At 55.0% G+C, this 26,260-nt stretch overlaps 1 protein-coding gene and 2 long non-coding RNA genes across 15 annotated transcripts in view; 1 reads left to right on the top strand and 2 right to left on the bottom strand.

Moving 5' to 3' along the window:
- The window catches only part of SBF1 (SET binding factor 1), a 50,629-nt gene extending 24,707 nt beyond the window's left edge, over positions 1-25,922 (bottom strand). For all 11 annotated transcript variants that reach the window (XM_015852221.1, XM_015852287.1, XM_015852065.1 and 8 more), the window contains exons 1-5: positions 25,793-25,922; positions 7,246-7,331; positions 3,617-3,754; positions 3,378-3,506; positions 1,497-1,607 (exon numbers count right to left, since the gene is read on the bottom strand). In XM_015852221.1, the coding sequence (XP_015707707.1) occupies positions 1,497-1,607; positions 3,378-3,506; positions 3,617-3,754; positions 7,246-7,331; positions 25,793-25,847 (519 nt within the window). In that variant the 5' untranslated portion in view covers positions 25,848-25,922. The remainder of the gene's footprint in view (positions 1-1,496; positions 1,608-3,377; positions 3,507-3,616; positions 3,755-7,245; positions 7,332-25,792) is intronic.
- Positions 11,386-12,139, top strand: LOC116653962. The gene is made up of 2 exons (XR_004308650.1): positions 11,386-11,439; positions 11,955-12,139. It is a non-coding gene; the product is annotated as an uncharacterized LOC116653962 (long non-coding RNA).
- Positions 17,845-22,663, bottom strand: LOC107308461. 3 transcript variants are annotated; one of them, XR_001552838.2, is made up of 4 exons: positions 22,227-22,663; positions 21,049-22,149; positions 19,518-20,438; positions 17,845-19,319 (listed from the first exon to the last, which is right to left on the bottom strand). It is a non-coding gene; the product is annotated as an uncharacterized LOC107308461 (long non-coding RNA). The 3 variants fall into 3 exon arrangements; XR_001552850.2 differs by having other exon boundaries at positions 17,845-20,438; positions 21,049-21,644; positions 21,942-22,149; positions 22,227-22,662; XR_001552818.2 differs by having other exon boundaries at positions 17,845-20,438.
- Positions 25,923-26,260: the final 338 nt, after the last annotated feature.

Below are 26,260 nucleotides of genomic sequence, written 5' to 3' on the forward strand. Positions count from 1 at the left end.
AAGCAGCCACCACCACATTGGGAAAGAGCGTCTGGACACAGCGGGAGCAGAGGGAAAGCAGAGGGAGGGGGGTGCCACCAACACACCCCGCAGCGTGCTGTGTGTCCCCACAGCACAGAGGGATCCTGCCAGAACAGGGAGGTGACAAATGGCAGCGCCCAAAGCACGGCTCACTGCCTTCCTCCTGCTGTGTGTGAGCTCCAGCTGGGAGGAACCAGATGGGGTGGGATGTTGTTGGGTGCCTGCACTCAGGTTCAGTGGTGGCCCACCTGCTTCTCCAGAGCACCAGGTGTGACTGGCAGCCAGCCCCGGGGCCAGGACTGCTCCAAAGCACTGGGGCACGAAGTCAGGCTGAGAGCATCGCCTGCACCCAGGCACAAAGCACCCAAACCAACAGCCTGCATGAGGACAGGGAGCAAAACCCCCCTTGGGGTCCCAGGGCTCGGCAGTGGGGAAAGCCTCTGCTTGCAGGCATGGAGATGAAGTGCATCCAGGCTCCTTCCCCTTGGGTGCTGCCACTGGCTGAGGGCAGAGACAGGCACCACATCCACAGCTGCCTTCCAAGTGTCAGCGTGGCAGAACAACCCTGCTGGGGCTGTGCTGATGCCTTCAAACATCTCCTATGAGAGGGTCTGCCTGGGTGCTGCCCTTCAGCCCAGCTCTCCCATCTCCATCACTCACCCACCTGGCTGCCCTCCTGGAGCACCTTCCTCACCAGAACCAGAAGCTACCAACCTCATTTTGTGCCTTTTTTTCCAAGAGTCAGGTTTGATATCTAAGTGGGAACTCATCTGCTTTGCTGCTTTGACGTTTAATGCTCAGAAAGCTTGGGAAGTTTGGACAGAGAGGTGTGAAAAAGCATCATTGTCTTCAGGATGGGAGCTCACTCCGTTCTGCTCCTCTGTTTTAGGACTACTTGAACACTGAAACACGTGCCATTGGTTCCAAGCGTTCAGATGACACAGCCAATGTTTCATCCATTTCCCTATACCCCAAAAGTCCTTCCTACCCAAGTCTGTGCTCAAACCTTGGGATCACAGGCAGAGCCTGTTCCTGCTGATCCAGAGCAGTGTTCTGTGAGCTCAGATGGGCCCAAGCAGAGCAGTGAGACCCCTCCAATGCAGGGAGACCACGGACCACAGCAGGGGTTTGCACAGCATGAACTGATCTACGCAGCTCCTGGGGAGAGCAGTGGGGGGTGAAGGGACAAAGCTGCTGACCCACAGCGAGGTGCTCTCAGCCAGCCCAGGGGCTGAGCTGTTCCAGCTGATGGAGCTGCATTGTTCTGCTCTACAGCACTTGGAAAGGTGCTGCCTGCGTGAGCCAGGCCCTGCCGGCAGCAGAGCATGCAGCAGCCCCCCCAGCAGCTGGTGCAGCAAGATGCTGCCTGCAGGAAGGGCAGGCAGGCAGGAGCAGAACGCAGCCACACAGCATGGCTCTGCCCCACACCATGGGGCTGGGGACGAGGCAGTGCAGGGAGGTTGGGGGGCACCCACCTGGGCTCCACCAGTGATGGGGATGGTGCATGTCAGCAGGTTCCCAATGACGTTCTCCAGGGACACGTTCAGCCCGTCCACATAGATGGTGTAGATCAAGCCCAGGCTGTTCTGCAGAGGGAAGCACAGCGTGGTTGAGCATCGCTGCAGGAAGCAGCCACCTCTTGGCCCCCAGCAGCACCACCCTGCCCAGTGCCTGTCTCCAAGCACAGCCCAGGGCTCCTGGCTGCAGTGCTCAAGGTCTTCCCTTCAACCCCTGAGCCCTTCCCAGCAGGGATGGGGTGTGCAGCACACACTCTGCCTCCAGCCAGCAGCACTGACCCTCCCTGCCATCCCCATCGGGTCAACATAAGCACAGGGGGATTCCTAGTCCCTGCATCAGGTCCCACTCAAAGCCTCAAACGCAGGGCAGGAAAGAAGCCCTGTTTCTCCCCAAGGGCTGGGCAATGATCACCCTGCACTGGGAGCCAGCATCGACTCCAGCACAGGGATGTATCACGAGGCAGTGTCCAGCAGCACGTCCTCTGGGACATGGATTCAGCTTTGAAAAGCCCCCTGAGAACATCCAGCCTGACCCCAGCCAACCCCCCATGTGCCCACTGATCCCAAGTGCCCCATGCTGGTGAAATAACACTGGGAACCATCACCACGCAAGGAACAAACCTCTGCAGGAAATGTCTTTCTCTTGCAATAAAGCAGATGGCCCAACATCAGCCTAAATCATCCCTAAGTGTGAGATGCTTTACCCTGCAGCAGCCTGGCTCACCTGGCTCTGCCCTCTGAGCCCAAACAAGTCGTGCATGTCAGAGCATCCCTGTGTAAGCAAACCCCAAGCAGAGGTGGCGATGCCATGCAATGGACCGCTCACAACAAGGGAAATGGACTCATGATCCAAGCTCCCTGCTGCTCACACGTTCCTTTGTCAGTCTCACTGCTCTCACTTGCTGCTTTGTGACCACCTAGCAGCCAACATGGGCCCAACTCATGCTCAGAGTTCAGCAATCCTCACCATTTGTACAAGCTGGGCATGAAAGGATGGAACACAGCGCTGCCAAAAAGACCCTGTGTGAGCGGTCAGATGATCTTGGTGATCTCAGAGCTCTTTTCTAACCTGAATGGTTCTATAATTCACTGATCTCTAACCCCCACCTGGAGGTGGTCCTTGGCACCCCTCTCCAGCTCCCCTATGCCTGAGCTGGGGTGGGAGCAGCCATTCCCATACAATGTCCCTTTGGTGTTCTACAATGCCTGAAGTTTGTAGCTTTAGGCTGAAGATTGGGGCATCCTGTAAAGCCTGACATTTGGAACAGCTCTAGGCTGAAGAATGGGGTGACACTGTTCCCTGATAGTCCTTCTCCACCCCAGTGGTGGATGAACACCCTGATGGAACACTCCATGCTGGGGCAGGCCGAGAGCATGAGCTCAGGGCAGCTGTCCAGAAGCAATACCTCACAGCAGGAAGGTAATAAAGAAGATGGGGAGAAGCATGATGGAGACATCCCCATCCACATGGGGTGCTCACCCAGCACCCATGCTAACAGCAAGCCTTCTGTATGCACCAGATGGGCTCCTCCTTTGGATCCCTCGGACCACAAGCAGCGATGCAAGGCAGCTGGTGCCACCTGCAAGCAGCCCGTGCCCTCCCACACCTTTCACAGCCACATAACACAGCGAGTTGGGAGAAAACAAAGGTGGCAGAGATAAAGGTCCCTAAAGGAACGGGCTGTTCTTCACGGGGTGTTGCATTCACAGAATTGGGTGGCGGCGCCGTTCTGCAGTGCTGGGTGCGGAGTTGGCTCCGTGCTGAGCTCCCAGCTGCTCCCAGCTCTGCCAGGTCCATGCTGGGGCTGCTCACTGCCTCCCCTTGCCCCACGCACTCACCCTGAACACCTCGGCGTGGTCCAGCCGTGACACCAGCACCAGGCTCTTGGGAGCAAAGAGCTGCGCCGGTTGGACGGGAGACGCCGACTCCTCTTCCTCCTCCTCTCCATTCCTGGGGTGGCTTTGAGGCTGTGGAGACACAGAGATCAGCTCAGGCACAGACACCCTTCCCTACCCCTAATCCCAGGGGGACACTTAGAACAGCTGCTGCCCCCTCCCCAGCCCCACACTCGCTGTACCTGCGTGCTCTCCACAGGCTCCCAAAAGGTGAAGCAGGCGCAGTAATGCCTCTCCGAGTTGATGTCGGTCAGCACGGCCACAAAGAAGGTGGGTGGATTCCTCTCTGTGAACAGCTGCCAACCGCTGGGCTGGCAGAACTACGAGACAGGGCAGGGGATGGGGTCAGCAGTGTGGATGGGGATACACATTGCCCCATGCCCCTCCATCGCTGCAATGAGAGTAGGGCTGGGGGCTGCAAAGCATCGGTGTGTGAGCAATGTTATCTCTCTTAAATCTCAAGCACAGCCCCACATTAATCTCGGGCTGTAGAGTTAACCCAGCTCAAAGCAGGACACGAGGCTCCGGGAGGTGGCACTCCTTGCACTGCCAACACTGCAGCACTCTACTGCTTCCTGAGGACTTCCTGAGTGGGTAATTCCAGCCCCTGAAATCCTCACGTGGTTTCCAAACCTCAAGGGATTTTCCTGCCCTTCCCCTTCTCAGCATCTGCACTGGGTTGGTTGGAAAATTCCCTGATGTTCTCAGGACTCCATAGAAAGAGCAGGGAAACGCAATGGCTTCTGAGCGCAGGGTGGACAGAAGGGAGGCTGAAAACAGAGCAGCAGGAACAGGATGGCCCCAACGCCAGCTCCAGCCCTTGCTGAGTGAAGCAGTTTCTAACCCACTGCAGTTCTGCAGCCCTTGGCCGCTCTCTGTGCCCCATAATCACACTCCATGTGCTCCAGGACATACATCCAGCTCTACTCTGATGTAGCACAGGCGGCCCCTCTGCCCCCAGCCCATAGCGCAGCATGGGATTATTGTGGCCCAAGTGTCACACTTCTCATTTGGCCTCATTGAGTGCTACACAACATCCATCCCACATTCCCAGATCCTTCTGCCAAACCACCACTGAGTCTCTGTAACTGGAAGGGACCCACAGGGATCATTGAGCCCAATTCCTCACCCCACACAGCACAACCAAAACCCAAATCCTATGCCCAAGAGTGGTCCCTTCCAACCCAAGTCATTCTATGGCTCCATGAAGGTCCTTCTAACTCAACCCATTCTGTGATCCTATAAAGGTCCTGTTCAACTCAACACATCCTGTGATCCTATGAAGGTCCCTTCCAACCCAAACCATTCTATGACTCCATGAAGGTCCTTCTAACTCAACCCATTCTGTGATCCCATAAAGGTACCGTTCAACTCAACACATCCTATGATCCTATGAAGATCCCTCCAATCCAAATCATTCTATGATTCCACAAAGGTTCCTTCCAACCCACATCATTCTTTGATCCTATGGTTCCTTCTAACTCAGACCATTCTATGGTTCTATGAAGGTCCCTTCCAACCCAAACCATTCTATGGTTCTATGAAGGTCCCTTCCAACCCAAACCATTCTATGACTCTATGAAGGTCCCTTCCAACTCAACCCATTCTGTGATCCTATAAAAGTCCTTTTCAACTCAACACATCCTGTGATCCTATGAAGGTTCCTTCCAACCCAAATCATTCTATGACTCCATAAAGGTCCCTTCCAACCCAAATCATTCTGTGATCCTATGGTCCCTTCCAACCCAAATCATTCTATGACTCCATGAAGGTCCCTTCCAACCCAAATCATTCTGTGATACCACGGTCCCTTCTAACTCAAATCATTCTATGACTCCATGAAGGTCCCTTCCAACCCAAGTCATTCTGTGATCCTATGGTCCCTTCCAACCCAAATCATTCTATGACTCCATGAAGGTCCCTTCCAACTCAACCCATTCTGTGATCCTATAAAGGTCCTTCATTGCTGCAATGCACGCCTCGCTGGTGCAGCTCTGGGAGCAGCAAAGGTTCTCAGTCCCAGCTAAGAGCTGCAATGACACCCAAAAAACATGCTCCCAGCTTGGAGACAGTCATCCTCAGCCACTGGGCAGGAGCAATGCTCCCATAGCAAGAATTGCTCAAGTCCTGTGTCTGTAAAGGAGCTTCCACTGAAAAACCACAAAGATTTCTATCTGGAAATGCTGTCAGTGAGCAGAAGCAGAAGCTACAACACCAGAAATGGTTCTCCTACAGCATGAGCCACTCGGTGCTGATGTGAGCACACTGTAACACACCACACAAGCCCCTCACGGCTCCATTTTCCCAAATTGCCTTGGTTTCAACCCAAAAGCTGCAAACCCAGAAGGGCTTCCGACAAGTGAGGAACGTCTCAGAGCCACCCAGCAGCTCCCAGAAGGACGAGGCTGCCGTTGTTTAGATTCCATGGATTTTTTGGCTGGATGATTCAACCCTTGGGGGAAAAAATAAAAGCACAACTTTCCTCTTCCTTGGAACGATTCCCGAGTGCCCTACAGACAACGAGGAAGCACGGAGCAGAAAAAAGAAGGTCTATTTTTTGCCTCAGACAAAAGTAAATAGCAAAGTCCAGCGCTGTGATGGAATTGTGGTGAGTGTGAGACAGAAGAAGGGTTCACCGCTGCTGCTCGGATGGAGCATCACGCTCACCACGATGCCTGGATGAGGCAGGGGATGAGGACAGGGACTGAGAGTCACATCCAGCTCTGATGCTCATTGAGCTGCTTGCTCCTTGCAGCTGTCTCTTGCAAATGCCGGCAGTGAACAGTGGTTTCCAGGCGAGAAGTGAGAGCCTCAGGATGTGCCAGTGTCAGGCTGGATATTAGGAAGCATTTAATCTCCAAAAGAACAGTCAGCACTGGCACAGGTTGCTCAGGGCAGTGGGGAGTCCACAGCTCCCCACCAAGGAACATGGGGATGTGGCACTTGGGAACACACAGAGGGATGGGTCAATGGTTAGACTGGATCACCTATTCATTCTATAGTTTTGCAACTGTTCTGGCCAGCACTAATCCTGCTTGGAGATCACCCTCAGCACATCCTGCATGGCCCCACTGGAGCAGTGAGGTGCTGCCTCTGTGGCACTCAGGGTAGAAGAAATGGCTGTGGGTACCATTTCCACACCCCCACATCCCTCCAGGCATGGGGCCTCTCAGTGGTGCCATATCTCAGTGCTGCAGCACAGGGTTTGCTGTGGGAATGGGTGCCCCTGGAAGCAGGAGGAGCAGAGTGAGGGGAACCACAAACCAGATGGGCCCTGGGATTATCAGGGTCATAAGGCAGCACAGAGCCCTATGAAACCCCACTCATCTTCATGTTCTGTGACGTGCTACAGCCAGAATCAAAGAAGATCTGCAAAGGGGAAGAGGAGTGTAGAGTCTCGCCAGGTTGGAGCCCACACTGCTGTCCTATGGAGCGGGGAGAGATGCAGCAGGGAAAGATTTTCCAAGAACTTCTGTTCAAACTTAGAAACCGAGAACAATCCTCTTAGCCTTGATTACTTTAAAGCTGGTTTGCTAAGAACCCACGCAGTGCCAAATTGAGCTGGGTGTGCCTCAAAGGGCCGGACAGCAGCAGGAGAACACGGCTGGAGGGTGGGGAGAGGATGGCAAAGGATGCCACCCCCCCTTGGCACACACATGTGAGCAAAGCACACCCAGGCCTGCAGCAGGGCAAGCTTCCACAGGGGAGCTGCAGCAACAGAGGGGTTTGCAGGGGGGGGGGGGCTGTGTTGGGCATGAGGGGGTCCCTACCCCCTGCTCACAGCCTGGGTTCCCCATTGGGGCAGACTCACCAACTCGATGCCTTGAGGAAATGGGTTGTCCTCCCAGTCCTTCTCGGGGAAGCGCTGCAGGATCTGCCCCTGGCCGTCCCCGCTCCCTGCAGGAACAAGAAGGGCATTAGAGGCTGGAGCTGCATGCCTGGCCACAGCAGGACTGACCCCAAACCCCTGCAGGAACAAGAAGGGCATTAGAGGCTGGAGCTGCATGCATGGCCACAGCACTAACCCCCATCCCCTGCACTGTCCCTGGCACAGCTCAATGTCAACAGGTGTCCCATCCAGCAAAGCAGAAGAGCGGCGGCGCTCGGGCCAAGTATAATGTGAAAGCTTCCTTCCTTCTGCTCCTTATCTCCAACTTAGCTCTTGACATTTCCCTGAACAATGGATCCAAGCTGCTTGGTGTTTTAGTTGAGCTCCCCTGGGGCTCGCGGCTGCCCCATGGCTTCACATCCTGAAACCCACACCGCTGCCAAAGGGAACTGCCCACGACTTCCCCTGGCTGGGCCAAACCCCAGCAAAGTGAATGGCCCCCAAGTCATTCATTCCCTGGCCCATGCTGCCCCTGAGCACAGAGATGGGGATGTGGGGGGATGGAGCCAGTGCTGCTTAAGGTCACATCACGGCGTCAGATGATGGCAATGAGAGCCCTGCACAGCTCCTGCTTAACCATGTAGAGGGGATGGCTGTGCTATGGGATCTGCATTGCTGCAAGGCCCAACCTCAGCCCCGTCCATGGACATCCCCGACCTCTGCAGGAGGAACCTGGACGGGGGGTGGGAGGATGGTTTGCTACATAAGGGATATTTTCATCACCCAGCCCCAGCACTGCCGCCCACTGCACGGCCACAGCTGAATTTAGCAGGACACGGCATGGGGAGGGATGCCACTTTTAGCCCAAAAGGACCAAAATGGAAAGGTCAGGGCCAAATTAGGAGGAAAACGGTGCTGAGAATCACGTCAGTCAAGCCCTGCGCCCCAACCCAACCCTTCAAATATCTACCAGCACTGCTCAGACCCCCCTCAGCCTTCTCTCTCAGGGTCCTATTGGCCTCCTGGGCCACCATTAGACCCATGGCTTTCACTGCAGAGCTCAATTCCAGCATCTAAGCCTCATCACTTAGAAACCTCTGTGCTTTCCTTGGCATGTGCCAAGGTGATGGCGCAGCTGCCAGGCTCTGCTCCTTCCTTCCTTCCTTCCCTTAGGATGGATGGTGACACCTGGACACCGCTGTCGGGGCGGCCTGGATGGCCGGGGTTAACGTCAAGCTATATCAGGAAAGTTTATGAGATCTTATCACAATCCAGGAAACTCTAAATAAGCAAAAAGTTAAACATTCAGCTGACACACCACAAGCAGTGACCTTAACCCTCAGACAGGCAGCAATGGGGACAGCGGGGGGACACAGAGGGCAATGGGGACACAGGGGGCAGTGGGGACAGTGACAGCACTGGGGGAGACCTCAGTTCTGGCATTCTAAGGACCCTTCCAACCCAACCACTCTATGGCTCTATGATCTGTAAGGACCCTTCCTACCCAACCACTCAATAGTTCTGTCATGCTAAGGACCCTTCCAACCCAACCACTCTATGGCGCTGTGACCTGTAAGGACCCTTCCAACCCACCCACTCAATAGTTCCATCATTCTAAGGACCCCTCCAACCCAACCATCTCATGGCTCTCCCATTGATGACGACAGGCTTCAAGGAGCTCCCCACACCTCAGAGCTGACATTAAATTCAGCTGCCTGTAAGCACCATGGAGTCCTTCAGGCCACAACAGCATTGAGCGTGGTTATATAGGTGGTTTCCTGCACACCAGCATTAGTCCCCATGACACAAAGCCATGGGATGAGCTGGAAGGGGACCTGGAGCTTGTGCACGGAGCTCATTGCTCACACCCAACGTCACCTCCAAGCCCTCTGTGCTGCTCCCAGTGACCCCGGATCCTCGTGGGGCCGTGTAAGCAGCACTTGGGCAACCGCCCTGCAACCAGCGTGAGTGATTGCATCAACTGAGACTGCTGCCAAATCCCAGATAGGGATATATGCCCAGCATTGCCCACTGGCACTGGGTGTTCCTCGGAGCAGATTGTGTTTAACGCCAGCCGGTATCAGAGTGCACGAGGTGTCTGGGATTAAAAGCTCACAGCGCTGAGCTGCTGTGATGAAGTTAGGAACGATGCAAAGAGCAGAGGATATGGCAGGGCTGCAGGGAGCTGAGCCTCATGCATGAGCCCACCATGAGAGAGGCACAGCCCCCATCTTCAGCCATCACATGCCATCCCAGCACTCAGTTCCCCTGCTTTGCCTCATGCCTCAACCCAAAGGAGCAGTTCTGTGGACAGACAACCTCCCCCCCCCCGCCCCATCCTTCTCATTTCTGTCTTTCAGCAGGAAGCACCTTTGAGGTCTGTCTCGATCGCACAACCTTTGTGTGGAGGCTTCTGCATTCTGTCCCCGAGTTTAGTGCAAGAAGAGGTTTGTCACACGACAAGTGGATGGGATGGGGTGGGGATGGGGATAAGGATGGGATAGGATGAGGATGGGATGGGATAAGGATGGGATGGGATGGGACCAGGATGGGATTGGGATGGGACCAGTATGGGATGGGATGGGACCAGTATGGGATTGGGATGGGACTGGGATGGGATGGGTGGATGGGATGGGTGGGATGGGATGAGGATGAGGTGGGGTTGGGAATGGAGATGGGGATGGGGATGGGGAGCGGGATGGGCAATGGGATGGGATGGGATGGATGGGATGGAGGGATGGATGGGATGGGATGAGGAATGAGAAAATAGAGAGGGATGGATTGGGAATGGGAGATGGGATGGATGGATGGGATAGGGATAGGGATAGGGATAGGGATAGGGATGGGATGGGGATGGGGATATAGGGATGGAGATGGGATGGGATGGGATGGGATGGGATGGGATGGGATGGGATGGGATGGGATGGGATGGGGTGCTGTGGCCCATGGATGTCTGCTCCTACTTCCAAGAGAGCAGGAAATAGCTTTGAGGGATTTGTAAAGCTGTGCAGAAAGAGAATGGGGCATAGAGAAGAGAGACATAGCTCAGCTCAGGTATGTGTCTGAGGTGGGCTCAGGTGGGACAGTGAGCTCAAAGATCCAGTATCTGACCTCTAAATCCTACCCCAAACCCTCCTCCTTCATCAGTGCCCACTCACCCCACTACCAAGGCCAGTTCAGGAGCAGCAACCAGATGGAATCACAGACTCATTTAGGTTGGAAAAGACCTCTCAGCTCACCAGTCCAATCCCAACCCATCCCCACCATGCCCACTAACCACGTCAAGTGCCACATCCCCCCCAGTTCTTCAACATCACCATGACTGGGGACACCCCACCCCAGGCAGCCTGTGCCAGGGCCTGACTGTGCATTCAGACACATCCAACCCTGCACACCCTCAGCTTTGCAACACACACCACGGAGCCCATAACACTGTCCCTCCCACTTGGCAGGGGATGTCCCAACACAACGGATGTCCCTGGGGTGAGCTCCGTGCCCCCCATCACAACCACAGCCCCGTGGGCAGCACGCACCCGGCCCTGTCAAAGCCACCTCGGCCGCTGGGACAACACGGCGAGTGTCTGCTCCCAAACAATGGCACCACTGTTCCCTCGTTACATATTTATGACACAAACACAAAGAATGGCTTTTCTATGGGGGAGCACAAAAGGGCTGTGTGCCGTGCTGGAGCTGCCCGCTGTGCCCTGCCCCTTGGGGGGAAGCCCGCCCGCGCCCCACATCCCCACATCCCCACATCCCCACATCCCCTGCATGGTGCTCCATGAGCCAACTGCTTGTTGCTGCTGTGGGTATCAGCTGGATCTGTGCTGCCCTGAGCTGCTACCCTGGGTCATGGCAACCCTTCACCATCACTATGAGCTGGAGGATGGAGCACAGCACTGCCATAAAGGCCCTGTGTAGGGGGACAGGTGAGGGCAGCACCTTGAACCCAACCTGGGTGCACCCAGGGCTGTGCAGGCAGCAGGGTGATGGAGGGGATCTGCCCCTCTGCTTTGTGCTAAGACACCTCATCCTTAAGCACTGCATCCAGATGGGGAGTGCTCAGCACAGGACAGACAGAGACCTGATGGAGGGACACAAAGAGGGGCCCAGGGATGGAGATGCTCCCATAGGACAGGCTGAGGGTTGGGGCTGTGCAGATGGAGTGTCTTTAAGGTAAAACGTTTTACAATGAACCAAAGTTGTGCTCCAGAGTAACAATTCCTATCCTGGGTATAACCCCCCTCCCAAAGAAAATACATGGGAAAGAAATGAATGAGTTCAAGTGTTTAAAGATTGCCGTAGTGATGTCTGAGGACTTGGGCTCTTCATAAACACAGCACGATAACCATCGGAAGGATAAACAGCTCAGGATGGGGCCAGTGGCCCAATAGCTCCCATTGAGCTCCTCACGGCAGGGAAAGCTCTTTACCATCAAGGAGCAGCTCAGAGTGCAGAGCAATGCTTGGACATTGACACACTGCACACAAAGCCCTGAGGCAGCATGCAATGAGGGTCCATCAGTGCTCAGCCTGAGCTCATCCCTCCCACACCACACAACCTTTACAGCAGAGTTTAATTAAAGCCCACACGGAGCCAGACAGCACCGTTCTGCTTCATCCTCTATTCACACCAGCCCTTCTCTTGGTCACGTTGACCATCTCCACGCTGTCATTACTGTCTCAATTCAGATCCAGGAGTGTCCGTGAGGTTCTTCAGCTCCTGCTGCCAACACAAGCCCAGCTCTGCTCCGTCGCAAAGCTTTGCCCTCTCTGTTCCTTGAGCGCGTGCCAAGAGGAGAGTCCTATTTGTCTTTAGAAACATTTAAAAGCAGAAGAGGAAGCAATTAACCAATAAATCATCCGTCTGTTTCCAAGATCTCGGCCCAGCGAAGTGCTGCTCGGGGCCCACGGGGTTACTGGCAGCCACAGAGATAAGCGCTTCCCAGCTGCCTGCTGCTGCTCCACGGCCATTGCTGGAAATGCTCTGCAGCCATGGGAAGTCCTGTGCAAAGAGCCCCAAGCCATGACATGGCTCCATCCCTACAGCCTGCCCAGGGACCCCAATAGGGAAGAGTGGGACCCCCAGCACATACAGAGGGTCTTTAGGGGGGTTCTGAAAGAAAACGGTGCAGCCACGGACAAGGTCAGGGCTCAGTGAGGCTGCTGGGGTGGAGGCAGGGAGATGGACAGTGATATTGTGAAGGGGGATGGCTTTAAATGGACATAGATGTGGGGAAATCCTTTGCCCTGAGGCAATGCACAGCTGTCCAGAGCTGGGGGGTGGGAGGGGGGAGGTGCCCGAGGCCATGGATGGGGCCCTGGGTACACAGCCCTTTGTATGGGGGGTCCCCTCCAGCCCAACCATCCTGTGGTTCTGTGATAAATCACATCATGGAGGGCTAGAAAAGCCCTCCAAGACCATCCAGTCCAACCACCGATATCTCCCCACTAAACCATGGCCCATAGCACAACATCTACATGGTTCTTAGACACCAACAGGGACTCCTCCAGCTCTCCGGGCACCAGCCCCACTTCCCAGAGCCAAAGGACACAATCAGAGCTCTCCTATGGAGCATGGAATAGCAGTGGGGACTGCACTCACTTGGGCACATGGTACAGACAGGTCAGTGCTCAGAGCTCTGTGCTCAGCACTATGGAGCACAGAGCTTGGAAAGAGGAAGCAATGCTGTGCCCCAGCAGTACCATAACCACCATAATCACCTCATTTCCTCCTGGCTGTCAGAGCTGCAGTGATGGTCAGTGCTGATGTTGTGCCACCGTCATGGAATCAAAGGATCCCAGAGCTGTGGGGGCTGGAAGGAACCTCTGCACTTGCCCTGAGTGAACCCCAATGGGTTTCTCTCCACCCTCTCCATTACCTAATGGTCAGCACTATAGGAAGTCATCACCATTAAGCTGTAATACAGGAGCAGTGTGAGTCAAAACAGGCAATGAAGGGCTGTTAAGCAGCATGACGTTGGGAGGGGACACAGTAGGGTTACCTGGTTGTAACATTATCTCTGTATGATCTGCTCTCCCATTCAGGCTGAGCAAAGAGAACCATTCTGAGATGTCAGTGTAAACAGCTGGTGACTGTGCACACACATATTTACTGGTACTGGCTCATTACAAGAGTCTGGGCAGCCGAAATTTGCACTTCCACCTTTACAGTAATGCCTGCTTTATAAAACCCCCCCAGTCTGAAACGTTATCAGACGCTCCCACAATGAACGGCGGCTTTTCCTGAGAAACCCAATGGGATTTCTTTAGGTTTCCTTAACTGAGAAAAGGGTTTAGGATGGTGTCTGTGGGGCTGTGTTCTCATTGGGTCCCATTCACGTCCTTGGGCACCTCCAGGATGGGGTACCCGCAGCTCTGCTCATAGCAAGCACCAAGCAAAGAGCACAGAGACAGAGACTGAAAGTGCTTTGGGGGAGGGACCTGCTCTATTTTTATCCAATGCCAAATTCCAGTTGCTTCCCGGGGGACCCACGAGCCGTCTCCAATGGGTCCCGTCCCCACAATTATAGGGCTGCACCACCAGTGTTTACTCGGAGCCTAAAAACAGTGCCAGCCATCCCCAGTCTGTCCAGTGACAGCAAACAGCAGCACAGACCTGCTGGGCACAGGGTGTGGGGCATCTGCTGCCCAAAGGACTCAGGATCACAGAACCATTCCAGTTGGAAAAGACCCCCAAGACCACCAAGCACACATCACTCCTTGTATTGGGCACCACGGACAGCACATCCAGGACTGCAGTCCCAGTATGGCATGATTCCATTGAGCCACAGAATGGATGGGTTGGAGGGGTCCTTAAAGATTCTAAGAACTACAGAGTGGTTGGGTTGGAAGAGACCTTATAGATCACAGAGTGATAGAATGATTGGGTAGGAAGGGTCAGAGCTACAGAGTGGTTGGGTTGAAAGGATCCTTGAAGATCATAGAGCCATAGAAAGGATCCTTGAAGATCATAGAGCCATAGAGTGGTTGGGTTGGAAGTGCCCTAGAAGACATAGAGCCATAGAAAGGATCCTTGAAGATCATAGAGCCATAGAGTGGTTGGGTTGGAAGTGCCCTAGAAGACCATAGAGCCATAGAAAGGATCCTTGAAGATCATAGAGCCATAGAGTGGTTGGGTTGGAAGTGCCCTAGAAGATCAGAGAGTCACAGAGTGGTTGGGTTGGAAGAGACCTTATAGATCACAGAGTGATACAATGATTGGGTAGGATGGGTCCTTGAATATTGTAGAGTTATAGAATGGCTTGGGTTGAGTTGGAAGGGACCTTAAAGATCATTGAGTGGTTGGGTTGGAAAGGTCCTCAAAGATTGTAGAGCGGTTGGTTTGGATGAGACTTTATGGATCACACAGCAATAGCATGGTTGGGTTGGAAGGATTCTAGAAGATCACAGAGCCATAGAGTTTGAAGGGTCCTTATAGATCACAGAGCAATAGAATGGTTGGGTTGGAAGGGTCCTAGAAGGTCACAGAGCCATAGAATGGTTGGGTTGGAAAGGTCCTTGAAGATCACAGAGCCATAGAGTGGTTGGGTTGGAAGGGTCCTAGAAGATCATAGAGCCATAGAATGGTTGGGTTGGAAGGGTCCTAGAAGATCACAGAGCTATAGAGTGGTTGGGTTGGAAGCGTCCTAGGAGATCACAGAGCCATAAGATGGTTTGGGTTGAGTCGGGAGATATCTTATAGATCACAGAGCCACAGAATCCCAACATTACATGGGGTGGAAGGGACTTAAGATCCTACTCAGCTCCAGTGCAGGTCATGGGCTGGTTATCCCCAATTTGTTCAGCTCAGTTCACCAAGTAGCCCAGTGCTGGAGCAGTGCCCACAGCTGCCGGGAAGGAAAATTCCTTACAGGGAGCAGGCAGCACCAACACAGCAGTGCAAACACCGGGCGCAATGTGAACATGGGGTGTGTCACTGGTTTGTTCTTGGTGTTATTTGTATTTGAAAACAAATCTGCTTTCATTGCTTTATTCCATCCCACCAGCAATTTCTGAAGGCTTTGTCATAGAGAAACCCGGAGTGCCAGCAGTGAAGCACACAGATGTCATACAGCACTGCATGCAGCACCCCGTGTCTGTGCCCTGGTTGCATTGGGCTCCCATCACTGCAAACCCTGCAAACCACAGCCCTTCAGTCCCATCTCTCATCATGGTTAGGCTTCATTTTAATCTCATTTGCATATGCAAATGGTAGCCTATTTCTGCTACTCAACAGAGCGCGTTTCAAACGCTGTAAAACTGATCAGATTGCATTGGAAGAACAAAATGCACAGGAACACAACGCAGGAGGCAGCGAGCTCACGTCCTCCTCCTGGCTCCACATCTGCATCCCTGCTCCAGGAAAGAGTCTGAGTGGAAGAACAGTGTTAAATACATGGGAATTCCAACTGGGAAACGGAAGCAAAGGCAGCAAGGCACAGCAAACTAATGGGACATCAGCTCCAGCAACTGCCCCACGTCAGCAGGGAGATGAGGGGTAGCTGTGAAAGCTGGTGGGGCACAGCAACAGCAAACACAATGCTGGGGTGAAGGGAGAAGGGCTTGAGGCTGCTTCCCTCCCCAGAGTGCTGAGGACCCAGCACTGCTGCCCTCCAGCCCAAGGTATGGCCCTGGTGGGGGGCACCCACCCAAAGCAGGGCTGGGGATGGGGTGTCCCTTCCAACCCAACCATTCAGGGCTTCTGTGACTCACTGCAGACTCCCAGGCCCAATGCCATGTGTGGACACATCACCACCAAGCAGAAGGAGCAGGCAGGGCACAAAGGGAACTGAAGCAGGTCGGTTCTGCAGAAACAACCCCCCTGTGAAGCCACATCCACAGGAGGAAGGGGCTGCAGCTGCTCATGGGGACAGAGAGCACCACAGACAGAGAACCAACCCCAACCCTTCTCATCCCCAGGGCTCTCAGCCTTTCCCCAAGGCTAAGGCTGCTGCCACCCCCCACCATCAGGCTGACACCAGGAACAGGGAGGCTGTGACAGCTCAGCTGGCCCCCCAGACTCCTCTGCCCTTACATGCTCAACCAACCTCCTCCCCCGCACCAAAGGGATTATCCAGAAAGCCCTTCAGAGGCAGTGCTGTCTCTCGAGGTCACCAGAGCTCAGAGGAAGGACAGGTAGCATTGCACCAGGTATCGGGGATCACTGTGCCTGCGTGAGCAGCTGGCAACGTCACCAGGCTGATGGCAGCCCCTGGGGAAGCAACCCAAAGCACAGTGGTCACCCAGTGGGCACTGTGGCACTGAGAAGGCACGGAAATGCTGTTCGACATCACTCTTGTGAGCAGGAAACTAAATCTTCCTCTTCTTCCCCCAGTACATAGGCCCTGTATATGGTTCTGGGATCTTCAAGGACCCTTCCAACCCAAGCCAAGCCAGTATGTGGTTCTGGGATCTTCAAGGACCCTTCCAACCCAACCTAAGCCAGTATGTGGTTCTGGGATCTTTGAGGACCCTCCCAACCCAACCCAAGTGAGTATATGGCTCTGGGATCTTCAAGGACCCTTCCAACTCAAACAAAGCCAGTATAAAGTTCTGGGATCTTCAAGGACCCTTCCAACCTAACCCAAGTCATTCTATGGCTCTGGGATCTTCAAGGACCCTTCTAACCCAAACAAAGCCAGTATAAAGTTCTGGGATCTTCAAGGACCCTTCCAACCCAACCCAAGCCAGTATGTGGTTCTGGGACCTTTGAGGACCCTCCCAACCCAACCCAAGCCAGTATATGGTTCCAGGATCTTCAAGGACCCTTCCAACTCAAACAAAGTCATTCTATGGTTCTGGGATCTTCAAGGACCCTTCTAATCCAAACAAAGCCAGTATAAAGTTCTGGGATCTTCAAGGACCCTTCCAACCTAACCCAAGCCATCCTATGGTTCTGGGATCTTCAAGGACCCTCCCAACCCAACCAAAGTCATTCTAACTTTCTGTGATCTTCAAAGACCCTTTTAACCTTCATCCCATCCCATCAGGACACAGAAACACCTCCTCTGACCAGGGAATAACTCAAGCAGGCTTTGGCCTCTTCCTCTAACGTGCCTGAAGGTTTGTGTGTGCAGCAATAGCTCTTCCATACAGCCATGTCCATAAATGTTGGAGGCAGCAAGGAAAAGGCCGACTCTATGGCTCTGTGATCCATAAGGTCCATTCCAACCCAACCATTCTATGCCTCTGTGACCTATAAGGGCCCTTCCAACCCAGCCATTCTATGCCTCTGTGACCTATAAGGACCCTTCCAACCCAGCCATTCTATGCCTCTGTGACCTATAAGGACCCTTCCAACCCAACCATTCTATGGCTCTGTGACCTACAAGGTCCCTTCCAACCCAACCACACTATTGCTCTGTGATCTATAAGGTCCCTTCCAACCCAACCACTCTATGGCTCTGTGATCTATAAGGTCCCTTCCGACCCAACCACCCTGGTTCACCCCCAGTGATCCCACCACAGCTCACATCCCCTCCCACCCCACCCAGGTACGCAGGGGCTGCCTCCATATAAGGGAAGAGAGCTGAAAAGCAGATGTGCTGTGCAGAAAACCCCAGCTTCCTGTTCGCTCCCCTTCTACCCACATGCTTTTTATTGAAGGCTGACAATAGCAAACAATACCAGGAACGTGATGTTGGTTAGCGATGCAAAGAGCCCGGCCAGTGCAGCAGAGAGGAGCATGCAGGTGCAGTGCACCCATGAGCTCTGGGGCTCTGTAGCACCCCACATTAGATGAATTCAGTGCCACCACCCCCAGCTTGTTTGAGTTTCCTTAAGTACAACAGCTCAGCTCACTAGTTGCCTCCTCACAGGAGAGATGCTAAGTGGATCCTGTTCTGAAGCATCATCCCTTTTGCTTGTGAAAGCTCTATGCTGGAGCAGGAGAAGCTGCTGTGGGACATGGGTACAACCCACAGGAAGCCACAGCAGTGTCAGATGCTCAGACTGAAACCTGCTCTGTTCCTGAGCAAACAGAGAACCACGAGCACAGCCATGGCAATGGGGGGACCATGCTGAACCCTCTGTCCTCCCTGAAGCCCAAAGGCACAGAGCTTTGGAGCACACCCTGAGCTGGACCAGGAGAGGCTCCTGAGCCCACCTCCATATGATCCCAGCATGTGACACCCCCCACTGGGAGTACAGCCTTATAATTAAGGGGCTGCATAACCAGGCCCCATCCTGAGCAGCTGGGGCTGTGAAGAGCCATTCTGGAGACCCCCTATGAGGTTATTTGGCAGTTCAGGGAGGCTACAACCATAGCAGGGGCAGAACAACGGCCCTACACCCCCAGGAGGTCAGCTCCTACCCTGGGATATATGGCATGCTGGCACTGGGCGCTTGGTAAGGGGCTGCTGAGCACAGCACCAAGAAAACAACGACAAATCCCAGGATTTACATGGGCTCCCAGCAGTCACTCCATCTGGAAGCTTTGCAAATCCCAAAGCTGTGCATGCAGCCCCGATAACCCCAGCGCTGTGCTCATCCCACTGCTCCAAGCACCATAAGCTCACTGAGCTGTGGGGCTCCCAGCCTATAGTGGGGCTGAAGGGGCCATTCCAACCCAACTATTCTATGGTTCCATGACCTCTATGGACCTTTCCATCCCAAGGAATTCCCTGAGTCTGGACTCTGTCATATACAGCCACAACCACAGCCTGAGCCCTTCAATGGAACAGCTCGTTCTGACGTAAAGCACAAGGCAAACCTCAAGTATGCACATGGGTGGTTCCAAAACCATCCAACGTATTCACGCTGACATCTTCAGTGCGAGAAGTTTCCCTGAGGTTTAACATTATGGGAAGGCAGTTGTATGAAGTAAGAGGCCAACAGAAACCCCGGGGCAAAAGAAATGCATCAGCTTCCTTCTTCTGTATGTGCTGAGTGACCTCAGTCTGCAGCGCTTGGAGAACAAACATGGGGATGTAAGAGATGAAGGTGAAACTGTGAGGACACAGATGACCATGTGAAATGAGCAAAGAAACCTTCCAATGGCTGAGAATCCAACAGCAAGGAGAATAAAAAGCATGAACACGGAGGAACTTGGTGAGCCTGAAGACAAGAGGGGAAGAACATAAAGAGTGAATCCCCAAAGCAGAAATCCCCACTGCCAAAGGTAAAAGAATCCCAGAGCTGTGGGGGCTGGAAGGGATCCGTGCAGCTCCCCCAGTGCAAACCCCCCCCTGCAGTTCCCTGCACACAGAGCATCCAGGCAGGTTTGGATCTATGCATAGAAGGAAGCACCCCCACCTCTCCGAGCAGCTCTGGCTCTGCCACTGTGAAGTCAAGGAGTTCAAAGTCAAGATGTTCCAGGCCCTGTCTTCATAGCTACGCAGTTGCATGAAGGATGTGGAATCACTCGGAGCCTTTTAGGGGTAAAAACATCGAGGCTGCTACATGCACAGAGCCTGGGTCAGACTCTGTTATCGCACCCGTGCTGCTCACTAATCCGTGATCCGAGGCCAAGTTTTGCTCATCCCATTTGACATCTCACACAGATGGAACGACCAGAACTGTCCCGCTGAGGCCAGAACTAACCTACAACGTGTACAAAGCACCCACACGGCCTCCATGTCACCGGGCTCCTGTGAAAGGCTCTGCATTACTGATGGGCAATGCTCTATGCAGCAAAGCAGGCCCTGTCTCCTTGAGCTGCACTGCTGACCCACACCTGGGGGTGTCCTGTCCCATGGCCAACCCCTGGTTAATTCCCACATCAAACAGCATTTCCCTTCCCACGTTGGCTCGCTCTGTGTGTCTGGAAGCAAAGTGGAGCAGCCCATCCTCAGTGCGCCGCGCTGCTGCCTGACCTCCTTCCTACACAGCTCTAAGTTCACACTGCCCTCACCCAGCACCTTATCTCCCCTTCCTTATCACCTGGCTCCATGCAGGAACCCCATGAGGCAGCCTGACAAAGTCCAGCATCACCAAATGCAGCGCTGCCACCCCACGCATAGCTCCGTGTGCTTCTAAATCCGACTGATGACACAAGCCCTCGCTGATCCCCCTTCTGCTGCAGCTCCGGGACGAGCTGAAGCCAACGATTGTGCTCCTGCTCGGCTCCAAACAGAGATGCTGTGTCTGTGGGTGAGTGTCAGCCCGCTGCCCGCAGCTGGGACTGTGCTGCCCGTCCCTCCGTGGTGACAGATGGAGCCGTGGGTGATGACAGAGCTGTGGGGAGAGACAGAGCTACGGCGATGCATGGGCAGGATGGGGAAGGGCCTTAAAGGGTTGAGTTGGAAGCATCCTTAGAATCACAGAATCCATACGATGGTTGGGTTGGAAAGGACCCCTCAGCCCCACTGCTTCTATAGGGCTGGGTATCATCAAGCTCAGGCCGCCCAGGGCCCCATCCACAGCCTCCAGCGATGGGGCACCCACATATCATAGAGCCATAGAGTAGTTGGGTTGAAAGGGACCTTATAGATCATAGGGTCATAAAATGATCGGATTGGAAGGGACCTTATAGATCATAGGGTCATAGAATGATCGGATCGGAAGGGACCTTATAGATCATAGGGTCATAGAATGATCAGATTGGAAGGGACCCTATAGATCATAAAGTCATAGAATGATCGGAAGGGACCTTATAGATCATAGGGTCATAGAATGATCGGATCGGAAGGGACCTTATAGATCATTGAGCCATGGAACGGTTGGGTTGCAAGGGACCCCTCAGCCCCACCCCTGCACACACTGGCATGGTATGATCACACTGCAGGACCCGCTAATGCATCCCAACCCCAAGGAACGTGCTGCCCAGCCTGGGTCCATCACGTACCCAAAGCCCTGACCAGGTCCTGCACGCGGTTTACTTCCCATGGTTTCAACTAACAGACGCTCATCTCTGTTCTTCAATCATCAGACGTTTGGGCTGCGCGTAATCAAACCAAGTAGCGTTAGGTCAGGACCTTAAGAATGCCAGAAATCTTCTCCCACCCTTCAAAGATTGAATAGGAAGAACAATTTCTTCCCTATAAGAGCAGTCAGGCACTGACAGAGGCTGCCCCAGAGCAGTGGGGGAGCCCCCACCCATTAAGGGGACCGAGGACTATGGTGATATGGCACCAGGGGACTTGGTCATGGCACAGTGGGGACTCAATGATCCTTATGAATCCCTTCCAACTCGGCATAACCTCATGATCTCAGAGGTCTTTCCGTGCTGGGTGCTGAGCTCAGAGCTGCCCATGTTGGGGCAGGGTAACCCCCCTGTAACCCCACGAGCAGCATGAGCGCTTATCTGGGCCATCAGCAGGAAGGTGACGCAGTGATGAGGGACGGGCAGCCCGGCTTGTTTTCTGCTCCACTTCCTACAGCTACCCACAGCACAGATGCATCTAACAAACCGAGACGCTCCGTCTCAGCCCCTGCTGCATCCTAGAATAAAGAAAAAGAAAGGAATAAAAGCAACGTGCAGCACTGACCCCATCTCAGACACGAGGCACCGGCAGCTGACGAACTCCCTGCAAGCTGACACGTGGCTGCTTCCAAACCACGCCACAAACAAAAGGGGATTGGGATCGGTGCAAGGAGAGGGTCTTTCTTTGCTCTATGGGGTGAGCAGCCCCCAGATGAGCAATGCAAACCTCTGCACGCATGGGATGCCCATGCAGCAGGCCTGAGGAACGCACCCCTATATAAGTGGGGAGCATGAGGTCAAGATGTACTCCATACCCCTCACAATTGCATCCCTTCCAGCAGCACCACCAGGGCACGGCCCAGATGCGGCCTGAGCCTCCTTTGTTTGTGTTTGTTTGCTTCCAGCACTGACCAAACCGCAGCTGCTTCTCCCAACCGGCGTCACAGAGCTGCAAACTGGGAAACAAAGCTCCTCCGGGTACCAAACGTGCAGATTCCTCCTCCTCGACAATATAAATACAAACTAAAAGCGAGAGAAATGTCAAAAGAGAAAACCCAAATCCCAAAACTCTCACTGGCAGCGAAGAAAATATTACTAACAGTGAAGGAATTTGCTCCCGACATATGTTTCAAATTGGTGCTTCCTCCTCACGTTCACCCACTCTGATGAATCCGTGACACACGTGGAAGGCAGCAGACAGCACCAGCACTGGGCACACAACCAGATCATAGTGCTGGTTCTGCAGCTGGTTCTGCCCCACGCGGAGGTGCTGCAGTCAGTGGGGCAGCACTGCATGCACACAGAGCCACCCTCTTCCTAAACGTGGATGTGGCAAACGCAGCTCTCTCTTAGCAGCCACTGGAGGTGGTTCGATGGCTGGGGCTTCCACATGCATGGAGCGGCCGCTTGGTCTGAGTCAAATGATGACTCACTTGGCTGGGCTGCAAGATAGCACGCAGTGAGATCCCACTGCCAGCACTGAGCGGCTGTGCTGCAACATCAGCTGCCCCACAGCCACCCCAAGGCAGCAGGAACCACCCCACAGCCACCCCATGGCAGCAGCAGCCACCCCACGGCCACCCCATGGCAGCAAGAGCCACCCCAGGGCAGCAGCAGCCACCCCACAGCCACCCCAGAGCAGCAGCTGCCACCCCACAGCCATCCCATGGCCACCCCACAGCCACTCAAGGGCAGCAGGAGCCACCCCACAGCCACCCCATGGCAGCAAGAGCCACCCCAAGGCAGCAGCAGCCACCCCACAGCCGCCCCAATGAACATCCTCTACTAACTCCCAGGCCAGGCGTCACCCTGCACTCCAATGATGAACCCTTGGCCAATGCTGGACATGTTCTCAACCTACACTGCTCCTCCCCAGACCCATATAAACCATAGGGAATACAGAAGCCCCCCCGGCCACAGACTGCAGACATCAGCCACTGGTATGCACACAGAGAACCACAAGCACCAAGAGACATCAACTACTGTCAGAACATCATGAGCCATCACAGCTCTATGGGCTCAATACCCATAGGGAGCTGGGTCTCCCCATGGGGCTGGGCTCCAACACACCCCATTTCCTTTCCTGCCCCTCTATGGCCTCGCAGTAGCTCCATATGCTTTCAGTTTGTGATGGCACAGGGCTGCCAGGCCCTGCCACCCTCCTGACCCACAGCACAAGGAGGTGGGTGCAGGCTGAGCCCACTCCCAGCCCTGCCTTGATGGAGGGGGGGGGGCTCGAGGGCAGCTCCCTCCCAGCAGCTCTGTGTTATATGGGGCGGGGAGGTGCAGCCCTGAGACCGACCCAACCTGTACAGCAATTAGTCACAGAGGGGAGCAGCGCAATCTTCCTCCCAGCCTTATCTAAGAGCTGCTTTTAGGGTGGGGGGGGGGTGCAGGTAAACCCCATCAGAGATTTCCAACTTCAAACTCAAAGCTTGAAGCCAGCACAACTCAGCTCATCCATTGCAAGGTCTCTCCTTTGTAACGTCCCACCTTAATGCCTTCATCACACAGCACCTTCTGCAGACACGTCCTGAACGATGCCATGAACGAGCTGCCATCCCAGGGCAGGACCAACACAACCCAGAATCACTCAGGCTGGAAAAGACCTTCAACACCATTGAGTCCAACCGCATCCTACCATGTCCCATAGCTCCAGGAATAGGGATTTCCCTGCTTCTCTGGGCAGCCACTTCCAGCTCCTTTTCCTATAGATGTTTCCTAACATCCAGAGCTCTCAGAGGCAGCACATAAAGGAACTGAGCGGCTGCATCCCAGCCTGCAGAGTTCAGTGTGGATCCCACCTGCAGCATGAGGGTTGCACTCCTTGGATCCTCACCTGGGCTGAAGCACTGAGAGAACTGGGGAGACAAGGACAGAACTCACCGCAGGGTCATTCAGAAAACACTGTGGTACCTGGATAGACTCAGCTCTGCAGCCTGAGGCCGTTCCTGATCCTTTGCTCTGGGTCCTGTGGGGCAGCATGTGGACCCAGAGCTTGTGTTTCTAACGCAGCTTGATGAGGCTGAGAGACTGAAAGTAGCAGCTGGATCCCACAGCGTGACAGCACTGAGCACCACAACCATCAGCATTCACATAATAGAAGCCAAAGGGGCTGGAAGGGACTTCTATACAGCTCCCACATTGCAATCCCCCATTGCAGCTGCACACAGAGCATCCCAGCAGGTTTGGATCTATGCACAGAAGGAGAGTCCCCACCTCTCTGTGCAGCTGAGCCACCCTCACAGCACAGAGCTCTTCCTCACGCTCACACACGACTCCCTGGGCTCCAGTCTGTGCCCGCTGCCCCTTGTTTTGCTGCTGGGCACCACCAAACACAGCCTGGCCCCCTCCTCCCGACCCCAACCCTTCAGATACCCACCTGCACTGCTCAACCCCCCCCCTCAGCCTTCTCTCTTCCACATTCACAGCCCCAAGGCTCTCAGCCTGTCCCTATCAGGCAGTGCTCCAGACCCCCACCATCTCCGCACCCTCAGCTGGGCTCTCTCCAGCAGTTCCCAGTCCATCTGGAGCTGGGCAGCCCCTCACTGAGCACAGTGCTGCAGCTGTGCCCTCCCCATTACAGAGCAGACGGCAGGAGCACCTCCCTGCCCTGTTGGCCATGATCTGTGCAGTGCAGCTGAGGGTCCCATTGACCTTCTGGACCATCAGGGCACACTGCTGACTCATGGTCCCCCAGGACCCCCAGGTCTTTCCCTGCAAAGCTCCTTTGCAGCAACTCAGCCCCCAGCTTGTCCTGCTGTGAGCAGCCACATCCCAAGCACTGATTCAGGCAAGGCTCAGGGTCAGGGTAGGCCAGGGTCAGGGTCAGGCAAGGCTGAGTGTCAGGGTAGGCTGGGGTTAGGGTCAGGTAAGGCTCAGGGTCAGGCAAGGCTCAGGGTTAGGGTCAGGCAAGGCTCAGGGTCAGGGTAGGCCAGGGTTAGGGTCAGTGTAGGCTCAGGGTCAGGCAAGGCTCAGGATCAGGGTAGGCCAGAGTCAGGGTCAGGTAAGGCTCAGGCTCAGGCAAGGCTCAGGGTTAGGGTCAAGTAAGGCTGAGGGTCAGGGTAGGCCGGGGTCAGGGTCAGGCAAGACTCAGGGTTAGGGTCAGGTAAGGCTCAGGGTGAGGGTCAGGCAAGGCTCAGGGTCATAGTTAGGCCAGGGTCAGGGTCAGGCAAGGCTCAGGCTCAGGTAAGGCTCAGGCTCAGGGTGAGTGTAGGCTGGGGTCAGGATCAGGCAAGGCTCAGGGTCATAGTTAGGCCGGGGTTAGGGACAGGTAAAGGTACAGGGTCAGTGTAGGCTCAGGGTCAGGGTCAGGTAAGGCTCAGGCTCAGGTAAAGCTCAGGGTCATTGTCAGGTAAGGCTCAGGGTCAGTGTAGGCCGGGCTCAGGGTCAGTGTAGACCGGAGTCAGGCTCAGGTAAGGCTCAGGCTCAGTGTATCCCGGTCTCAGCCCGGTGTAGGCCCATGTGAGCAGCCCCCGTTCCGCTCCCACGTCCCGTCCCCTCCCATCGTGCCGGTCCCGCCCATCCCGTCCGTCACCCTCGGCCCCAAACCCCGCTCGGACCAACAGGCCCCGCATCCCCCTCAGGCCCCGCAGCCCCTCGGCCTCCCCCGCCACGTCTGTGGGGCGCGGCCTGCCGTCCCCCCCATCCGCCCCGCTGAACTCACCTCGCTTCTCGGCGTCGTAACCCACCAACACGAAGTAGTCGGCGAGTCGGGCCATGGCGGCGGGCCGGGCCGGGCCGGGCCGTGTAGGCCGCGCTCACCTCCCGTCCGCCGCCGCCATCGCGCTGCCCGCCCGCCCGCGCGCCGCCCACAACGCCGCCGCCGCCATCTTGGCCCCGCGCGCTACACGGCCCGGCCCGGCCGCAATGCGCATGCGCGGAAGCTGAGGAGAAGGGGCGTGGCCACGGCGCCGCCATTGGGGGAAATGGAGTGGGCGTGGCTTAGGAGGGAGGGGGGCGTGGTTTAAGGCGGACTGGGCGTGGTTTATGTAAATAAGGTGAGTGATACTGTGGATGTGGGCGGGGCTTTAGGGAGGGGGCGTGGCTTGGGGAGCGGAGGGCGCCCCTGGGGTCCGGTCCCAGCCCCATCTCCATCCCCATCCCATCCCCATACCCATCCTAACCCCATACC

The sequence above is a fragment of the Coturnix japonica genome, chromosome 1 (genome assembly GCF_001577835.2).
Source record: "Coturnix japonica isolate 7356 chromosome 1, Coturnix japonica 2.1, whole genome shotgun sequence".
Lineage (NCBI taxonomy): Eukaryota > Metazoa > Chordata > Aves > Galliformes > Phasianidae > Coturnix > Coturnix japonica.